At 44.9% G+C, this 21,460-nt stretch overlaps 2 protein-coding genes across 3 annotated transcripts in view; both read left to right on the plus strand.

Annotated features, from left to right (window-relative positions):
- Window positions 1–3,466, plus strand: part of b4galnt4a (beta-1,4-N-acetyl-galactosaminyl transferase 4a) — a 273,455-nt gene extending 269,989 nt beyond the window's left edge. For both annotated transcript variants that reach the window (XM_080760815.1, XM_080760816.1), the window contains exons 24-26: window positions 628–781; window positions 1,004–1,130; window positions 1,847–3,466. In XM_080760815.1, coding sequence (XP_080616941.1) covers window positions 628–781; window positions 1,004–1,130; window positions 1,847–1,961 — 396 coding nt within the window. In that variant the 3' untranslated portion in view covers window positions 1,962–3,466. The remainder of the gene's footprint in view (window positions 1–627; window positions 782–1,003; window positions 1,131–1,846) is intronic.
- An 8,157-nt stretch (window positions 3,467–11,623) lies between these two features.
- Window positions 11,624–21,460, plus strand: part of abtb2b (ankyrin repeat and BTB (POZ) domain containing 2b) — a 78,090-nt gene continuing 68,253 nt past the window's right edge. The window contains 1 exon segment of the mRNA XM_080760909.1: window positions 11,624–13,095. Within this exon segment, the coding sequence (XP_080617035.1) occupies window positions 12,180–13,095 (916 nt within the window). The 5' untranslated portion in view covers window positions 11,624–12,179.

The raw sequence follows: 21,460 nt of genomic DNA on the forward strand, positions 1-21,460 counted from the left end.
GATCTGCTATTTTCAAAAGTAACATTTTAATTACATTTTTGTATTAGCCGTCCTTAAGTTGGGCAAATGCATTAATCTGGGGATCCTTGACATGGGAATGTGCTGTGTGAGGATCACTGGTTTAAACAACATTAGGAGAAACCTTTAGAAACAAGAAAAGCAACCACAACTACCAATATTTACAAGCAACTTTACAGAAAAAGAAGCCGCTTATAATAAACAGACTTGGCAACACTCCAGCAGCGTCCCAGAGCCGCTCAAGTGTAAAATCAAACAGTGCTTTAAATTCTTTTTGCGTTTATGAGGTGCCTAGACCCACGTCTAATCGTTATGCGCAGGTCAAGGGGCTTAATAGCAAATTGCGCAAAGCGAAAATAATTAACATATGGACACTCCCACAATGCTAAAATATTCAGCAACGTCGTATTCCATATGTGTGTGCGTTCAACACGGGACGATAAGGCTTTCATAATACGATTGTGCGCAGAGCGAGAGCGAGGCCAATTTATGTATTACCACATGGTAAAACGCACCTTCAAAATCCAGCCCTATCTCTTACTTGGTTGTGTAGTGGAAATGCACCATTTACCATTAGTAAATGTTTTGTTGTTGTGCTGTGCTGTGCAGGACAGCCACAGCATCGTGTTCCTGTGTGACCTGCACATCCACTTCCCCTTCAACATCCTGGAGAGCATCAGGAAGCACTGTGTGGAGGGACGTCTGGCCTTCGCCCCCATCGTCATGAGGCTGGGCTGTGGCAGCTCCCCGCTGGAGCCCGACGGTAAGCAACACATGACCCCCACATTAATAATATGTTCTCCACAGATTCTAAAAATGTCTTCTACATCCTGACAGTTTTCTGAAAAGGCTATGTTTCTATGTCCGTCGTTCTTCGATTTTTCTAAAATAGCTAAAGCATAACATAATGCTAACACCAAAAGGGGTTCCCGCCCAGAATGGGTTAATACAATGCATGTCTATATCTACCTATCTATATATCCAGGTTACTGGGAGGTGAATGGCTTTGGTCTATTTGGAATCTACAAGTCTGACTTTGACAAGATTGGAGGAATGAACACGGAGGAGTTCAAGGATCGCTGGGGCGGGGAGGACTGGGAGCTTCTGGACAGGTAAACCACGGAAGTGGATTGTTTATCACGCAGAACTTTTGACGACGTGTGCTGGAAAACTGGTGCTTTAGTTCATTCTTTTTTTCAGGATATATATTCTTTATTATATATATTTTTTTTAAAGTAGCAGATCGACAAGCTCAAAATGTGTCGCTCGTTTTATAAAAGATTTTATAAAACACAAAAAGTTTACAGTCAGCAACGTTATGACAGCTGTACCCATTCTAACCACTCAGTTGTGGCTTTCCTTTTAGTTAATTTGGACCAAGTACAAATACTACAATGTAGACCTAATGCGTTCTAATGCCAGCTCCACATGACTGACTGACTGACTGACTGGGGATGTTTCTCCTTCCAGAGCGAGATGCTCTTCCTTCTGAATCCACAGTCTTTTATGCCAGCTCTGAGCTCCATAGTATCTAAAGCCCTGATGATGCCAGGTTAAAGAGAAAATAAATAACATTGTGTTAGATAAGAAATAAACAGACATTGGACTTTATGTCATTTTAGGAATGTTATTTTTATTTTTAAACTATATTAATTTAAAACAAAATGTAGTAAACCAGAAAATAAATAAAGGGACCCATAAAAATGTGTCCGTGACCCAGACACACAAGGGCGTGGCAAGGGCTACTGCGGGTGCCCGAAAATATGCCGGCAGGAAATGTGAAGTGCATTTTTAACTCAGCGTTTCCTCTCCTGCTCACCCCCTCTAGGGTGCTACAGAACGGCCTGGAGGTGGAGAGGCTACGACTGAGGAACTTCTTCCATTACTACCACTCCAAACGAGGCATGTGGAACGCCCAGAACAAGAAAACGCCCAAAGGATAATATGCCTTCTGCCTGGGCAAACGCATCGCGGGGGTGGACCCTATAACCTCCAACTGCACATCCACTGTGTGTGTGTGTGTGTGAGAGAGAGAGAGAGAGAGAGAGACCTGACACAAGCAGGCCAGGTCACTCACTGCCTGACCCTGGCTGTCTTTTTGGAACTAGACCCCCCACCAGGATGCCTCATTTTCTCCAAGGCGGGGGGAACTTCGTGTTTGTTTGTACGACAAATGTAAATGAGTCCAAATCAGAACTTTTGGAGTCTCTGCCATTTTTACACAGATAAACTGGAGTCGCCGTCTTGGCCTCACTTACTGACCTACGAGGAGAGACATGAAAAGAGTTGTTGTTCCTCTTCCTGTCTCTCAACATTTTCAGTGCAATGTTTTGGTGCAATGACATTTTCGGTGCAATGTTTTCAATTAGACTGGTAAGCAGCTATTTTGTGTGTGGCAATTGTGTGTGTGTGTGTGTTTGTAATGACATGAAGGAAGCACCTTTTTCTAACAAGGAGCTGTGAAGACAACCTAAGATTCTTTTTCTAACATGCCCTTACATTGGAAACTCATTGTGTGTGTGTGTGTGTGTGTGTGTGTGTGTGTGTGTGTGTGTGTGTGTGTGTGTGTGTGTGTGTGTGTGCGTGTGCGTGTGCGTGTGCGTGTGCGTGTGCGTGCGTGCGTGTGCGTGCGTGCGTGCGTGCGTGTGCGTGCGTGCGTGTGTGTGCGTGCGTGTTCCTGACATAGGAGACATTTGGCGACAATTGGACATGAAACCAGTTGGCTGGTGTGTCTGCATGTCAATTTGGGAACAACACTGATTTCCCCATTCAGAATTTACAGAAGGGTAGGTTTGGGGTTGGGCGGCAACTTGGGCCTAGGAGGGTAAGGGGATATGGAATGGATGTACTGTAAAGTCAATGCAAATGTTCCCAAACATTTGTAGAAAACAGTGTGCGTACGTGCGTGTGACATGTTGATCCCATATAGATTCAATGTGGGAAGGAGAAGGTCTGTGTCTTTGTGGTAAACAACAGTGTCTGTCAGTAGTTTCTAATCATCTCTGACCTAACATGGGTCAGAGATGGGTCAACTCGGGGTCCGTGATGATGTCACCACCATCGAGCGCTTTTCCAGATACACAGCTAACAAGTTCATGTTTCTCCCTCTCTTCTCTCTTCTTTCTCTCCCTCTTTCTGTCTCTCTATGACCTAGCGATTCATCTTTCTATCTCCATCTGAAAAGAAAAGCCTTATCCTTCCCAGTGTCACCCAAGCGTGCTTGTTTGTGTCTGTTGAAACACTGTCGATTTAGCCATTGCTGCTGGTTCTTGGTTCGTAAATAGGAGGTTTTAATGTACCGTTCAGGCCGTAGCTGTTTATGACCTGATGACTTGTATTTAATTAACTGCAGTGCAGGCTAATTCTGATGTCTAGAGATGTGGCAATTTAAATAGAAAGAAAATAAAAATGTCATCCGTGTGGCCATTCAGAGGATATGAAGGCAGAAGTGCACTAATATGGGGGGGGGGGGGGGGGAGGGTCATAAATAATACAGACACTGTATATTGGCAAACAGTTTACACACGCTAACCCTGCTGAAGCTCCTTTGTGCTCTGTTCCCTTTCTGTTTCCATCCAGTCAACTGGAACATACTAATGTTCTAATAACTGTGGGGTGGTTTGGAACATATAATAACTGGAATAGGAGGGAGGTCGGATATCAGATCATATCACCCCCAAATAATTGGTAAAACACTTTACAATTTACAACACTTTACAATGCCGAAGTGGTCAGATTGGTGGGCCACGAGTAATATATTTGCAGGGTCTTATGCTCACACACAAGTATACGAACGAGAGAATCCTGGAGAATCCACAATTTTCTTTTCGAAGCTTTGCGTCGGAGCTCGAGTTTATGTATAGGGGGGGGAGGGGGTGTTGTTAGGCATGGCTTTTTTCCACAAATGTGTGCCTTTTTATCAGGGTTCGGTTACAGACGGTTATTTTATTATTTAAGCTATGTTGAGGACAGGAGGAGATAGGGCACACGGAAATATGAGATTATTAATCAGCAGGTTGTCATGTCACTGTACATTCAGATATTCATGTTTGTTGAGAACAAGACAAAAACACAACAGCAGCAGCTGACATCTCCACTGGATATTTGTTGCATTTCTCTCAGAACGATCCCTGCCGTGGGTGGAGGAGGGATATGGACATCATTCACTGCCGCCCCCCTGGACCGGTCACTTTTAAAGGATTCTTTTAAGCTGTCTTGTCATGGCTGACTGTCAGGGTGGGCCTGTGGTGTGAGAGATAAGATGGAGACACACACAGACAGAGGTGGTGGTGGGGGGACTAGAAGGTGTGATGGAGGTCTGCTGGCAGCTGCAAGACGAGACCCCTGCGGTACCACCATGTGTTGCCAATTGCCATTAGGTTGGCAAGAGGCCAGCAAGGATCCCCAATGGCCTCTGTTTACTTAACACGCGTTACCGACTAGCTGGGAGGTGAATGGATTTTGCTCTTGTTTTGGAAACTTATACAGTGTAAAGAAAGTAAGAAACGTGACAATTTAACCCAGATAGTGTACAAATGGACCCGGATGGGTTCATTTGGTTTACATTTGTGCATCCTCTGGGTTGCACAAGTGGATAAATTAAGACTGAACCACCCGGAGAGTTCAAATGTAACAGAAAGTGTACAAATGGTCCTGTCGTGGGCCTGTTTCCAAATGAACACATTTCGCTGTGTAGGCTACTTCTGGATGGACTATTAAGCCGGACGTAATATGGGAGAAAGCTAATGATCAGCTATTGACTACATGATTGTTCAAAAAGTCTCCTCCGCCTCTACAAAGGAAGTGGTCTATATACTATTTCATTTCAACGTTGACATGGGACTATTTAACGATAAGAGAAACACATTACAATATAAGGACGTATATAAATTAATAATGAAAAAAAAATACATTAAAATAACAGGAATATACATTCCAAAGTAATTTCTGTGAAATTGTTTTGTAGAGGGGGGGAAAGGTTTTACGAATGTATTGTTATTTTATTTTACATCTTTGTTTTGTTTGGGAGATTCTTTTCTTTTCTTTTCTTTCTTTTTTTTTGCAAATAAAATGTTATTGCTTATGTCTCAAACATTCTTTGGATTCTTCTATGATCTATTCTTCTCTTTCCTGACTGCTGGAAGGCTAATTAGTAGTTTATGTGAGACACCTGTCAAAAGCTGTCTGTCTTCCACTAAGCACATGGAGATACCATGACGTTCCCATGTTGGCCACATGGGGGAGCTCATTCTACAGATACTTGAGAGATACCTTGTTTAACCTCGCGTCACCAGGCTTTCCCTTGACTATGTGAAAATAACAAGGCAGTTTGAACAATTTGGTACGTATTTAAAGTTAATTATATATTTTTAGTTTAAAGATGTTCCTGGACCTCTCGGGAATGGCCGGGTCTGTCGCCTGCAGCTCTTTCATAAATCCCATATTTATCTTGTGTAATGTGTAATGTAGCGGCCGCCGGCCAGCCTACAGTTCTGCTCATTTCTTTGGCATCAATCAATTTCACTTCACTTGTTTATCCAGCGTAGAAGTTCCCTACCTGAATGGATTTCCTGTTTACTAAAAGAGCTGGAGAGGGGTCCCTGATACTGAACAAACGTTACACTAGGCAGTGTTAGCCTACAATACGCATATAGAACTATGTTAAAGTCGGGTTAGTGATGTTTTATTTTCGTTTCTTTTTTTAAGGTTACAGCTCTATACTCTGATAGCATTTACTATGAAAACGTGCATTTCCCATCAGTTCGTCCGTCCGTTAGTCACCCCACGCCTCCGCCATGCCTGAGACATCACGTGACATCATCAGGGATCTCTCTCGGGGCATATGTAGTCGACTTGCGACATAGATGACATCGCCAGGGGGCTTCCCCATATGGAAATGTCAATATATCATGCAATAGTGTCTGGCTATGGTCACGCCTCGTAACATCACGCCTCCATATATGCGGTCATGCCTCGTGACATCACGTGACATCATGGAGACCCTTAGCCTTAGATCTTGTGTCTTTTTTGGTCAAAGACATTGACCTCATCTAACCCTGGATAACCATACATGGAGAAGACTGGATCACCTCCTAGATCACAAACCCTTGTATCTCCATATATGGAGCTGACCTGTTCTGACTTTCCATATTATGTTGATCCTTCCCCAGCCGTCCTTCCTGTTCTGACATTCCATATGTTGATCTGACCTCATCAAACCCTGGCCTATACACTCACTCAAGACACACTCCATATTTGGTCAGTACAGAATTAATTCCATATGTTGATCTGACCCCCCCATGCCAAAGTGCAAGCAACCTCGAGGTCGCTTCTTGCCCTCGGGCGTCTTACTGGTATTAATTGCTATATAGAGTGTTTGTTCGGTAACAACAGGCCAACAGGGGTCTGACTCCAGCTCTTTAGAATCAACAGAAAATACCTTTTCAGGTGAGGTTGCACATTTTCAACCTATCAGGGGAGAGAGTACCATCATCAGCTTGTATAGTCTGTTCATGCAGTTTTGTCTGCTTATTTCTTTGTGTCATCTCTTCCAAGTTCACTTGTTTATCCTGTAAATCCTGTATGTGTTCTCTCTCCGGATTGGATCAAATTCGTAGCCTGATCTGAAAATGCATTTTCAGTTTAATAAAACGCTGGAGACTCATGTTACCGATGTAGTGATTGGGTATTATAATTCTGAATATTGAGGTATTTATAACAATTATTTTAATGAAGGAATATCACTTGCCCGATCTTTTACCCCCTCTTTAAAGTACATGATTTCTTTATTAGATTTTGGAGGAGAAACAGTCACTGACTAGTGACTAGCTATTACCACACACACACACACACACACACACACACACACACACACACACACACACACACAATCACACAATCACACAAACTCCCACAGTGACTCAGAGCATCAGGCTGCATGCAGTGAGTCTGTATGCAAACGTTGTTAATCAGACGGCCATTAACAGCTCAGTATAATTACAGTCATTGGAGCTACGTGACGAGACATGTTGTGTGCCTTATCCCAGCAGCACATTCTTCTGCTCGCACATAAACCAGCTTTCTAAAGGGAAATATATTCATAGAAACCCCCCACCCCAGTATAAGGGGATTATATAGGACACTATCTGTATCTTATAGGGCTCAAACAAATCCCAAAAGAATGCTATTGAAAGTACATTAGATTCTTAAAGGATTGTTCTAATTAAATATATCTTCTGGCAAGAGTTCCCTCGAGGCTGCATTACTGCTGGTGACAGGTATATGAAGTAATAAAACATGGGAAACCTTCTAAAGAAGAAGATCATAACTTGTCTGCTTCTCTCTTTTACTGTGTTAAAACAAACACGTCCCGGGCCTGTTGCAATCATTTCCGCGCAGTGAGTTTATTCTAATGTGATTTCGCCTTGCAGTGGTCTTGTTCATGTCGTCTCTGTCGGGTGGAAACCTCATATGTCCAAAACTGTTACTTTTCAGTATTCAAATTCAAATGTGCTGCGTGTTCGAGTCCCGGGCCCGTCAGCTTTTGCCGTGTGTCTTCCCCCGTCTCTCTCCCCCTTCCTGACACATTGCTGTACCCTATCAAATGGGGGCAGGAAAGCCATAAAAATATCTTTAAAAAAAAGTCAAAAGCATCAATAGTGGCAGATCAACATGCTTGTGCCGCTCCGTTCCGTGTCGTGTTTTGAGCTTGTAGATCTGCTACTTGTGATGCTTTTGTGAAGCTTTAGTATGAGCCAGCCAGGCCATTAATTTACGAAAGAAAACACAAAAAGATAGAAATGGAGATAAGAGTTAAGAGATAAGAGTTTTCTGTCCGACACCAACGATATGACCCATGCAGAGATAAAAAAAACAAAGCACCATTATTGAACGCCAACAGTGCAGGGATTGAATGCTAACAGAAGTGGCGTGCGGCACTAACACGTTTAATCATCTGCAGATTGTATTTCATTTTAAGTTACGTTGTTGAGCTCCCACATGGTACAAATCCTCAGTTTAAGTACAAATACTGTATTCAAAACCTTACTTGAGTAAAAGTATGCGTATGTGGCAATGTGACACGTTGCGAGGTTGTATTTTCTTAATTGGATAATGTACTGTATGCAATTGTAATAATGATCTGAATCTACAAGTCACTATTCATTTAAGATTTAAACCAATAGTAGTAAAAGTATAAAGTATTGAAAAACACAAAAGTACCTCAAAATGTTACTCAAGTACAGCACTTGGAGTAGGATAAATACTGTCCCAGAATGTACAAATGGAGCCAAATGGATCCATATACTCAGCAGGGAGTGACATTTTGGACCGAGGGGTTTTCCCTCAGTGTGATTTGGCTTGATGCTTTCCCCCGAGCACGCACTCCTCCAGAGATGATGGAAGTGATGTCAGTACCGCAGCTACACGCTGGCCTGGATGAGGCAAGCGCTAACCTCCTGTGATCTGCCCCCACCCTATGTATGTACCCCGTGTTCCCTCTGATCTCATGAGCTCTGACTGAGCCTCCGCTATACAAACCAAACATGGTGGTTAACATCACCATGGCCTTTACAAGAACCCCTGATCCCTCCTGCTCGCTCTCTCTATACAGCCAAACTGACTGACTGACTGAAAGGCTTTACAGTAAAAGCAATTATTAATGTGCGTGTTCATGATCTGTGACTAAGTGAGTGCAGACTGTGTGAGTGAGCGAGTGAATGTCTAATATCTCCTTCAGCTATTTAGTCATTGTGGTTTGAGCATTGTGGGAACGGTGGTGTGCGTGCGTGTGTGTGTGTGTGTGTGTGTGTGTGTGTGTGTGTGTGTTCCAATCATGCTGACCAGCACAGTATATTATGTAATGGTGCTGGACTTTGTCCCATTCAGTGGGTGGGGGGGTTTGCACAGTATCGGGGGAAACACGCCCTACCGGTGTGGGAGTGTGGAGTGATTAGAAGCAGGTCACTACATTTTTATAGTTTATTTCCTCAGCCATGCATGATGTAACAAAACTCACCTGAAACAGTAAACAACACAGGCCAAAGAAATGTCCAACTTTGCAGAGGTTTCTTTAGCCACTTAAACCCTATAGACTACGTGGTTCTCAAATCTTGTCATGTCAAGGACCTTCAAATTGATATGTATTTAATTGGCCACAGACCAAGAATCTGAAAATGTTTTGTGCCAGGGACCCCCAGAAGAGAACATTTGTGTAAAAAAAAAAGAAAAAAAAGAAAAACACTTTCTAGATTTTCTCAAAAATGCTGAAATATAGCATATCTACATGCTCACAGCACAGCACAAACTGACACACTGTGACATTGCACATCTGCTAGTTTTGAAGAGTCAGTAATGTAAATAGGTTTTCAATGTAATGAGTCCCGGGATGCAGGGATGGTCTTTTAGATGAGTCTCAGGGACATTTTATGAGTCCCACTTCAACGACGTTAGGACTTATATTTTGCCATTTCTACAAATTGCAGCATTTAACTCCCATTTCATTTTATATGCATGGTTATAATGTGGTTATATTCATATAGAAAACAGAAGAAGAAATGATTATTATAACTAAAGCTAGCAAAAAAACTAGAATAAAAAACAGTACAGTAGTGCATCCCGTGGATGCAGAGGTCGTTGTTTTATTGCGTCCCTTAACTATAAACTGTGTTTTGGGATGCAAAATGCAACCTATTTTAATCTCTGAAGAGTCAATGTATAAAGCATGGGTAAAGTGGTTAAAATGATTGCGATGCTATAGAGTCAATGTATAAAGCATGGGTAAAAGTGGTTAAATTATTGTGATACTGTATTAACATAATTGCTACCAAATACCAAAATGCCCGCCCCAAAACACAATCATCTCGTGGGAAATACAATGACCTCGCAGCTCTATGGCATTGGCTCTATGGCATTGGCATTTTTCCACTTTTTCCATCGACACCAAATCTCATCGCCAAAACAAATCTCAGATCTGCTATTTACAGAGAATATTCCCCCCAAAATAGGTTTTAAGAGGATTTTCTCACATTCTTTGTTTTCTTGATTACTTTCCATTCAGTAGGCTTACCACCCAGCTGCTATGATGAGAAGAATACAGACGGGCAGACAGACCGGCAAGCACCTGGAATCTGCATTAAGCAGGTTGAGCAAATAAAGAACAGTGGGCTTAGGCTATATTATTATTGTTTTTAATAAGTCAAGCCCTTTGTTTAAAATGTCCTTGTAATCCAATGGGAGTTGCATTGAAAGGGCCACTCTTTGCGACACATTTCAAGCTTAAATTGTAGATCTGCTACTTTTGATGCTTTTGTGTGATACTGTAGTATGATCAATTTAGAAGTGAATTAAAAACACAAAACGTGATATAAAGAGGTTTCTGCCCGACAGCAACAAAATGTATACTGGATTTTGGGTTTAGCACACTGAAAAATCCCATTGTTCCCATCTTTTTCTAAATCATTACTAGGGGATTGTGCAGGTTGAGTTGTGCTGCTGGTTTTGGGTGAAAGATCATTAGAGGTCAGCTAATGAGGGCAGGGAGACGGACCCCCTGCGCTCTGTAGCCACTGATAACATGCAGTCAGCTCGGTGTGAATGGAGGTTCCAGCCTAATGCAGTCAGCTCGGTGTGAATGGAGCTATAGGTTCCAGCCTGGCTGGCCACAATTTCCACGGCACACACTCGCTAATTTGTTGAGATAATTGACGACACCGCCATGTGGTGGAAAGTAACTAAGTACATTTACTTAAGTAGGCTACGCTAGTATACGCCACGGCACTTTGAGTTACTTTACTTGAGTATGGCCTACTTGTTGATACCTCTCTATACTCCATGACACCTCAAAGGCAAATATTGTACTATTTACTCCACCACAATTATTTGAAAACGAGTAGTGACTTTGTTGATTTGTGTTATTAATACAAAACATACATTAATCAATAAAACCCTATTTTTCGTCGGGAGGAAACCTCCTAACTCAATTTTTTTTCTTTCATTTTCTTTGCATAAATCAGTGCCATTGAGCAGAGCACACTTTACGTCTGTGTGTTGTTTCTAAAATTTGAACCAATGGAAAGTAGTAAAAATTGCTTTGGACAGAACCTCTTAACTCCATCGGACCCTCAAACTGTCTGCTAAAGCAGCTAACTCCACCACCTCTCCCCCTTTCATGCACGTAATTGACAATAATAAAGTCACAACACCAACTTTGATGAAGCAGTATTGCTTTGTTTTCAAAATATATAAGGTTTAATTTCCGGAAAAATGAACATTTTGGAGTTAGGTGGTTTCTTCCCGAAAGCAGAGATATTATGTTTTAATTATCCGATTTACACACTCACAAGTCACAACAGCATTGCATAGTATGCAAATTGTGACTGAAACGGATCACAGAGAGATGCCACAGTATCAAGGGGTGATGTAAAACGGGGAAGAGTGATGTACCTGCCAGATTTCTACTCTACGTTATTTCCCCCAAGTTTGGAGACATGTGTAGCATGCTGTGATTGGCTCCTGCGGGAGAGTCTTTCTGATTGGTGCTCGTGCGTTGTAGTTCAGCCCCTCCAGCGGCACATCTGCATCGGCTCCACGCTCCACTCCACTCACGGCTCACGCCACCAGATCATTACGCCAGGGCAGGCTGTCGGTCACGGACACGGAAGAGAGGGCAAGCGATGTGTTATTATTTACACTTTTAAACAACACAACAAACGCGGTTCAGTTCGCTGAAAGGATATTACCGGACTCTACTTTTATCAACAAACACACACAGCCAGGCTCTGTTTCCTGAGAGGGGAGAGGGTTGGTTTTTCTACACCGAAGGAGAGAGAAAGTTTAAAGCCCCGCGGAGAAAGAGAGAGAGAGGTGAGCGAGGTATTTGCCGGCTTTGAGTCTCATTTTCGTTTATAGAACGTGTGGATTCAATCAAGACTACACTTTTTTCTAATGTAAAGGTGCTTTGCTGTCAATGCGATTGTTCCCCTTTCCTTTCTGCCTGTCACGCTCTGAAGTGTATAAGCACAGCATGCGTGATACTCGTTGCGCTGCGTAAAACCAGTTGAACCAGCTCGCGCGCATGACTTTCGACGGCCGTTGGCATTCATAACTTCCCCCGCGGTTAAACAGTCCATTGGAACCCCTCATAGCGCCGCTGCTGCTGCACCATGGCCGGCATGAGCAATAATGCCCACATGATGAAGACCCTGGAGGACCTGACGCTGGACTCGGGCTACGGCGCGGGGGACTCCTGCAAGTCCCTCAGCCTGTCCTCGTCCAAGTCCAACTCGCAGGCGTTCATGACGCAACACCGGGGCAACTGGTGGTACTACTCCGGCTCCATGAACAGCCGGAACAACAGCTGGGACACCGTCAACACGGTCCTCCCGGAGGACCCGGAGGACATCTTCTCCAAGTGTCCTCGCCTGCCGGAGCTGGAGGAGTTCCCCTGGACCGAGGACGAGCTGGCCAGGATCCTGCGTAAGGTGTCCGGAAGCGGGAGTACCAACAAAGGGGGACCGGCTGCGCCCACGTTCCCGGCAGAGGCGGTCAGACGGCTGTCCACTCTCCTCCGGCGCGCTCTGATCCGCATCTCCCGTGAGGCCCAGCGGCTGAGCGTCATGCACTGCCGCTGCACACGCTTCGAGGTGCAGAGCGCCATGAGGCTGGTCCTCAGCTGGTCGCTGGCCGACCACTGCGTCTCGGCCACGGTCAAGGCCATCTCCATGTACAGCATGAGCACCGGCGAGCTGCTGCGGAAGGGCAAGTCGGCCCGCTGCGGCCTCACCTTCTCCGTGGGACACTTCTTCCGCTGGATGGTGGACACGCGCATCTCCGTGCGCATCCACGAGTACGCTGCCATCTGCCTGACCGCCTGCATGGAGGCCCTGGTGGAGGAGATAGGCTCCAGGGTGCTGGCGGCCGAGCGGGGGAGCCACCACCACGCCGGGCCGGACTCGGGCCTCCTGGCCAACGGATTCGCAGTGACCCCGGAGACCCTGGAGGGCGTGGTGAACAACGACGCAGAGCTGTGGGGGGTCCTGCAGCCCTACGAACACCTGATCTGCGGGAAGAACGCCAATGGTAATGACAAACCCCCCTTTTAAGTCAGTGGTTCTCAAACTTTCACATTTCAAGGAGCTCTGAGAGTGCACACATGGAACCCAATGGTTCCATTTGTGCACTCTCGGGTTACAGACCTGTAAAGGTCCATTCGGATTGGAACCCCCTCAAGGAACCCTGAGGGTCCTTCGACCCCACTTTGAGAACCACTACTTTGTGTGTGTGTGTGTGTGTGTGTGTGTGTGTGTGTGTGTGTGTGTGTGTGTGTGAGCGCTTGAATGTTTTTGTTTATTTTTTTGTATGTGTGTGTAACTGTATACTATGTTGGCGATAATCATCATAATCATGAGTCTTTTTTTGTGGCACTGAAAGTCACAATTTCAGTGTAAACCTTTTCACGTGCTCCCTTTTCATTTCTGACCGACACACACACACACACACACACACACACACACACACACACACACACACACTACTTTCCACTCACTCATGGTACACGTGTGTGGAAAAGGTGTAACATTGGTCTAGCAGCTGCTGGATACAATGCAAGGTCTTTGTGTTTGTGTGTGTGTGCGTGTGTGTGTGTGAGCATTTGATGGACCCACTCCTAATTTGACTCGTCAGAATGGGGGAAAATAACAGCCCGTCTGTCTGACAAAGAGAGCATTTTTGTCCATGACTGAGGTTTAGAGAGGTGAGATGACCATTGGAATTAGTGTTACTCTGGTCAGCGCTTGATTTTGACTTGTCGACTCTCCGCATCAGCCCCTTGATCAAACCCTCACACGTAAATCGATAGGCATGACACTCAGCCAGGGGTTGAGTTAACAGTTACCTCTGTACATTACAACTCTTGTTATTGTATGTGGGCGTGCTACCTGAGACTTTATGGCTCAGCCGGAGCCCCAGGTAGGGGTCTTGTCTATCTGTTTCCCCTGGTCTAGTGGTTCTAAATAGACCCTTACAGGTCTGAACCTTTTGCCTTTTGCAACAAATGGAACCAAACATTTTTTAGGTCCTTGTAATTAAAAGCTTTGAGAATGAGAACCACCGCTCTCTAGTCTACTGTATGACTTCCTCTTCCAGAGTCAGATCCATGGTGATAATTTAACTCTGAGAGTTCACATATGTAACTGGTTATGTCTGCAAACTCTCTGAGTTACAGATTCCTCAGCCTCGGCGTCCATTTGCTTACATTTGTGTACACACTTCTTTGATTGAAATCGGCACTGACAATTTGCCTGCGTATCCTCCTCTCCGCTCCTCCCGCTGTGCTCGTCTTCGTGCTAATATCCTCTCCCTCCCTCCCTCCTCGCTCCTCATCTGTCTCTAATCGCCAACATCAGCCGGCTCGCATGGTTCTGTCCGCGTGTTTCTTCTTGTGCCATCCTGATTCCTGACCTTCCCTTCCCTTCCTCCCCAATCATCCCCCTGTCTGTCTTCCTTCCCTGTTGCGTACGCATGCCGTCAGTTAGTTATATGATCTCCGTCCAGGACTGTCCATGTTTGTTGGCAGAGCTTAGCTGAACTGATGGCCTTGGCTCATCATCACCACCATCATCATGGCGTTGAGGGGGACAATGTTAGCCAGGGGGGCCCGCTTTGTTTGGTGGCTCGCTACCAGCTTCCCCGGGAGCACAGTGACACAATGGGCTTTTGTTGGAACTTGCAGCTTAGTTCCAACACACGGGGAAGAAAAACAAATGGCACGCGCATGCATATGCACACAATGCATTAACACACACACACACACACACACACACACACACACACACACACACACACACACACACACACACACACGTTACAGTAATACACGCACAGTGTATTGTTTTCGCAAGCCAACAGCGTATAACAGAGCAGAGCTGCTGGTCCCAACCTGGCATTATTATTATTAAAGCAGATGTTGAGCTTGGCCCAGCCCTGTTCTGGTGAGTGCACTACGGTGGCTTTTGAGAAAGGCCAGTGCACGTAATAACAACACACCATTATTCTGACCACCCTGGCTTTTTATAGGCCCACGGCTGGGCCCTGTGTGCACGACACACACACACACACACACACACACACACACACACACACACACACACACACTACCACCTGACAATCTCCCCCTACACACACACACACACACACACACACACACACACACCCACACCCTAACTTCCCATCTGTCAGTCACCACAAGCACCATCAGTGTTCACCAGGCAAAGATCAACTTTCCATCCCCAAACTCAAACACTCACTGATAGCTTCTCAGAATAGATGTGTAGAGTACTGACCAAGCTAATGGGCACAACTTGATGAATATCCTCTCTCTCTCTCTCTCTCTCTCTCTCTCTCTCTCTCTCTCTCTCTCTCTGAGAGAGCAGGGGCAGCCCCACATCTGGAAGTCTTTAAGGCAGAAATGACTTCTACGGCTCCAATAACATTTCTGAAAACTCCCTCTCTCTCTCTCTCTCTCTCTCTCTCTCTCTCTCTCGCTCCTTTCTATACTTCTTTCTCTTGCCATTCCACTACTTCTTTATCTTGTTTATTTCTCTGGGTCTACAGGGAGTGCATTAGAGGAACTTGGGTCGTGATGTGCCAGGATCCTATTCATGGAACGCACGCACGCTCACACACACACACACACACACACACACACACACACACACACACACACACACACACACACACACACACACACACACAGACCTTTTTAGTTCTCGGCAGCGTTCAAATGGCTACAGAGCCCTATTTGACTGCACCAGACAGTGCGGCTATTAGTCTGCTGTTTTTCTTTCATTGTTCATCACAGGCAGGGTAATACAGTAGCACTCTTCCTGGTATATCGTTTCTGTCGGGTGGAAACCTCCTATGTCCAAAACTGTAACTTTTTAGCAGATTGACAAACTCAAAACCCGTTGCTTCGCACCGTGTTTCGAGCTTGCAGATCCGCTACTTTTGTGTGACGCTGTAGTATGAAAAAACCCTACTAAAAGTTAAAATATGGAGATAAGAGGTTTCTGCTCGTTCTATTCAATGAGAATATTCAATGCTCGTTCAATACATATGAGAGGTTGGCTGAGGGGCATTTGAAAGTGCAGAGAGAGCACTAGCTTTTTAGCTGGCTAATGGACAGGGGGAGAAGTGGATTGAATCATTGATCTTTATGACTGCATGATGTGTAGAAGATGAACTTATAATGTCAGTCCCAGCTACATGTGTGACTCCTGCAAGTCCTGCTGTCATGCGGGGCACTGTAAAAACTATAGTGTTAATTTAACTCAGAGAATGCACAAGAATAAAAACAATTGAACCCTTATGTTCCTGTAACTCTTGAGAATATACAAATGGAACCAAATGCTTTTTGGTTCCATTTGTGAACTGTGAATTTGGCTGGTAAATAGGTACTTCCCCTGACCCTGAACACAAACAATCAGGCTTGTGACTGAAGGATCATCAGACCAGGGAAAAACAACTAAACAAATGCCGGAAATTTGATTACTATTTCTTCTGATATTCTCCCTGTTGTTGTATAGACTATAGTATTCATAATATGACTTAGTATTGCTGGCTCAACACATTTCACACAAAGATGTAGCATTGAGGAAACCTTGAACCGTTCAGTCAGTTTGACTTTGTTCCAGTTTACAAGGTAGCAATGGAGCTGTGACAGACGGTCACGGAGCGAACGCAGCCTATGATTTCCTTGCCTCGTATATCCCTAAATATGTATTTAGCCCCCTTAAAAAAGGAGGCGTGGGAACAGTGGGCCGCGCTCACCGAGCTGAGGAAGAGTGTCCCAGCACTGTGGTCACACAGATGGGAAAACCAGCACTCTGAAAATATACTCCCTTTGCCCCAAGAAAGCTGGATCGGGATCAAATACAGCTTTTGGAAAACATATCGGGATATAAACATTATGGCGCAGGAGGATGACCATACTTTTTGTCCCTGTGTTGATGTGTTCCCGGTACTGTCGCACTTTTGTACGATTTTGTTCAGGTATTGCGCTTTGGCCTGGATATTTACATGTGAATGAATGTAGGTTAAACTTGTAAGAGCTCTCAACGTGTCGGTGTGTGTGCACAGCTAAGACTATAAGTCACGCAGCTTTAGTTGGATAATAAGGGTTAATCTGTTGCAAAACACCACAAAAAAGTGTGTGTGTGTGAGAGAAACAACTGCCAATTGTGTTTTTGTACGGTGAATACATTTTGGGGGCCTCTTTTTGTCACCAGAAGCAAACTACTGTAGTCTATCACACACACACACACACGCACACGCATACGCATGCACGCACGTGTGCGCAGTCGCACACACGCTCGCGCGGGTGCGCAGCTCATGTCACTGTTTTTAGTATACTGGAGTTGTCTGGTCCTCCCAGCTGTGAAAACACTGAGCAATCTGTGTGTGTGTGTGTGTGTTTCCATATTCGCTTGCCTGTGTTTGTGTGGACTATTCTTATTTCTTTGTCATCCTTGAATATCCTGAGGACACCACCAGCAGTGTTTGCATGGTTTTAACATTACAAAGCACTTACACCCCCCCTGTGCCCTCCCACCTCCCGGCCTGCTACAAGCAGCTCACCCAAAGAAAGAAAGAAGGCGGACAAATCAACTCCTCCTGGTCTATAGACGGTTGTGTTGTGTTGTGTCCCCTGTGTGTTTGAACTGCCCTTGGCTTAACCTTCTAAACCAGTTCTCAAAGCCAAGGACCCCGGTCCTTAATTAGCATCAAGACCAGTTTAACCACTTTAATCCTATATATATAGTGAAAAAACGTAACAATACATATCTTGTATCCTTGCCAGGGACCCCCATCCCTGCCACATAATCTTGTCAATTGGGGGTCCGCAGCCAAATCCATATTAATCTGCGGGTCCATGACATCAGAATGTTTGAGAAAATCGACCTAAACAACTATTATCCCTTATCCCTAAACTTTCCTTTTCTTTTTTTGTAATAGTTCAAATAGCTGATCAAATTTTTCCAAATTGTTAAAAAGGCAAAGAAGTTTTAGGGATAAGGGGCGAGGCACCCATCACATTACATCTGCCTGACTCATCAACTCACTGTGTTCATGGCATCATGGCACCGGCCTGACATTGATCTGCAGAAGAAGAAGTGCAAAGAGACGGGGAGAGAGGATACACTCTGACATGTCTTTGTCTTTATCGATCCATTTGTAACTAGTCTGAGAGGGTACACAATGTAACCGAATGGACCCTTAACGGCTCTCAGAGTTACCCCACATGAACCCTAGTGTCCCTTTTCTGGGGCATATATTACAGAAAAGATTTGGTGTAGAGGGAAAAATGAGATGGTGTGTGCGTGTGTGCACACGTGTGCATTGGGTGAGGCGGGCAAGACGGCTACAGTAATGACGGTGGACGGAGAAGGTCTTTCGCATCTGCGTTTCGTCTTTGTAATCAGACGCTTTGTGAACGGATCCGACGACCATGCGGTCATTGTGACTTATATTCTTTATCCTGTCTGGAGGAGAATGTGGCAAGAGAGAGAGGGCCCACACCACTGTCAAATCCTGAGTTTTAATAGAACTCTGGAAGTGTACACATGGACCTGTCAGGGTCCGTTTGGTTCAATTTGTACATTCGTTAAATGAACACAGGAATTTCACTTTTACAGTGCAGATTGATGCGGAGCCTCCGTCATTTGGCTAGTGGAAAAAAAGGACATTGGTTTTGTGTGTGTGTGTGTGTGCGTGTGCGTGTGCGTGTGTGTGTGCGCATGTACACGCACCGGGGTCTCGAGGGTCTCAGGTTGAGGCCAGTGAGTGAATGTGGGAAACAGGAGGCCTGGCTGGAATCATGCAGCTCTTTGGCAGACCTGGTGCATTTTCCTGGATGGTAGCACTATAGTCTCTGCTGAGATCCTCCTCCCTCCTCTGCTCAGAGCCGCAGGATGGAGTTTGGCTTGCTTGGGAGACGCATGGCGCTGCCATAGTGCCAAATGCACCTGTGGGAGAGAGACGTGGAAGTCAAGTCACGAGGCCAAATGTCGGAGGGCAAGGGTCACAGATGGTGATCCTTATTATAGAGCAGCAGAGTCATGTTCACTACAGGTGCATCCAGGTCAGAGCTGCTTGACGATTGGACAATTTGGAAAATTGCTTAAATTTCTGCAGAATTAGTTTTTCTTTTTTTCCTTACGGAGTTGCTCTATAAGCTTGTCCGTGTGTGTCCGTCCATCTGTCCGTTAGCTTTTCGTACATCATAGATTATTGTTGGGTATGTTATGGGGCATGTGGAGGTGACTGGCTTTTCTTTTCAGTGAATACGACAAAGCGTTAGAGAGCAGTTTTAACTGATAGATGGAATAGACACAATTATTAAACTTGAGGTTTGGCTTGACCCAAAGAATTTCAAACAAAGTTTTTGTATATGCTCTGAGCTGTTAGTGGAGTAGAAGTATAAAGTTAAAGAAAAATGACTACAATACAAAATGTACTTGCTTACTTTCCACCACTGCTTCTTAGCAGCTGGAGCAGCCATGCGGTTGGCATGGCTCTCTCACCGAGGCCTGACACCGAGTCCGACCGACACTGAGAATTATTACGTTTACTCTATGTAAACGAAACGGGAGGTGGAACCGATCGGCACAGCGGCCGCACGATTAACAAGAGAAAGTGAGTTTTTGGTGAATTACATTTATTTTTCCTTTTATGAATTGCTTTTCTGTAACATTTAATCAAGCGACCTCAACCACTGGCGTGCGTGTGTGTGTGTGTGTGTGTGTGTGTGTGTGTGTGTGTGTGTGTGCGACTGTGCGTGTGCATAGTTCTGTGTACTGTAGCTGCATAAGACGGATAGACCCTCAGGCAGTAGAAACAGTCTTCATACACTGCGGCTTTGACTCCACCTGGTTTACGTGATGGTTGGGCAGAGCTCAGTGTTTTTCCCTCTCCTCCTCCCTGGCAGAGAGTCAGTTCACCAGAGAAAGACCAGGTCAACAGCTCTGAAGAAAGGACTCAATATCCCACCATCCTCAGTCTAGGGCAGTGGCTCAACTCAGAGTTACAGTTAAGTTCTTGAAATAAAACAATACAAAAGTTTGAGAACCAGTGCTCTAGGGCTGTAACTAACAATTATTTGTCTTCTTTTCTCAATGACGATTTGTTCGATTAAGTGTTTCACCCCTACGGTCCTCTTGTTCCCTCTCACTCTCTTGGCGTTGTGTCGTCCAGTGAGGCCCTCCATGGCCCCAAGACTCTTGCGTCACACTTTAAAAACAAGGATTGGGTCATTGCTGGCCCTCGTCCCATCCTGTCCCATGATGAAGTTCCTTGCTTGCCTTGGGTTGCTGTGGTGACAAACTAAAATAGCCTCTGGTAACCACAATAAGAGACACATGCTTATAATGAAATTCTCTGAATCCAGATTCTCTGTCATCTCTGAGGCATCGGGGTACAAGTGACATTTTCCTTTAACATTATTGACTTGTCAGGGACAAGCGGACAGGCAGGTAAATCACTCGTAGTCCCAGCTTAAATTCCTGACAGCAGTGACTCCGGCCTCGCCGATGCCGCCGGGCACTCCCATGAACACCAGTGTTCACAGGTGGGCGGCGAGAGGACCTGGGGAAGATACCATGAACGCCCGCCTGCATGTAACCATAACTAACTCCTTCCTGTGGGGTGAAAAGAAACGGCAGGTGGAGGCAAGTGCTTAGTGGAAGTGGAACAAGTAACAGCTAAATTGGGAGAATAATGCATATCGCTATATGTGCAAAAGCATGTTGTAGCTGCTGCTGAAACCTCTTATTTCCATATTCTATTTTCTTTTTAAATACAAATTAACGCCCTATACTTCATCAGCCTGCTCAGGGACTACAGATGTAAATGAGCTTATGGCTAACTCTGGCCCATTTACATGGATGTGAAAACTGACATGTTGATTAATGAGCATTGTCCCTGTCAAATTAATTAATACATATTTCAGTGTCACACAAAAGCATCAAAAGTAACACATTCACAAGCTCGGAACGTTACGCAAAGCGATGCGCTTAGAACTTGTCGAGTCCTGAAGAGTAACAGTTTTGGACATGTGAGGTTTCAACCCGACAGAGACGATATCTGAGATGTAGTGGAGTAGAGGTATAAAGTACCAAAGCATGGAACTACTTGAGTAAATGCACTTGGCTTGGTCCCCCCAATGTGTAATAAGTGTAATCTGGCGTGCCTCCACTCTGCATGTGTGCCTCAACAAAACTCACGCCAGTTACCATAGTCGATACACAAGCGTTCTGCGGGCAGCCTGGTTGTAATATTTAATTACACACACACCGATCAGATGGTTAGAATGGGGAGTTGAGAATGAGAGGGAGAGAGATGGCAGGGGAGCGGGGAGTGTGCAATTTAAGTGGAAACAGATTTATCTGAC

The sequence above is a fragment of the Protomyctophum bolini genome, assembly GCF_963924005.1.
Source record: "Protomyctophum bolini genome assembly, chromosome: 4".
NCBI lineage: Eukaryota > Metazoa > Chordata > Actinopteri > Myctophiformes > Myctophidae > Protomyctophum > Protomyctophum bolini.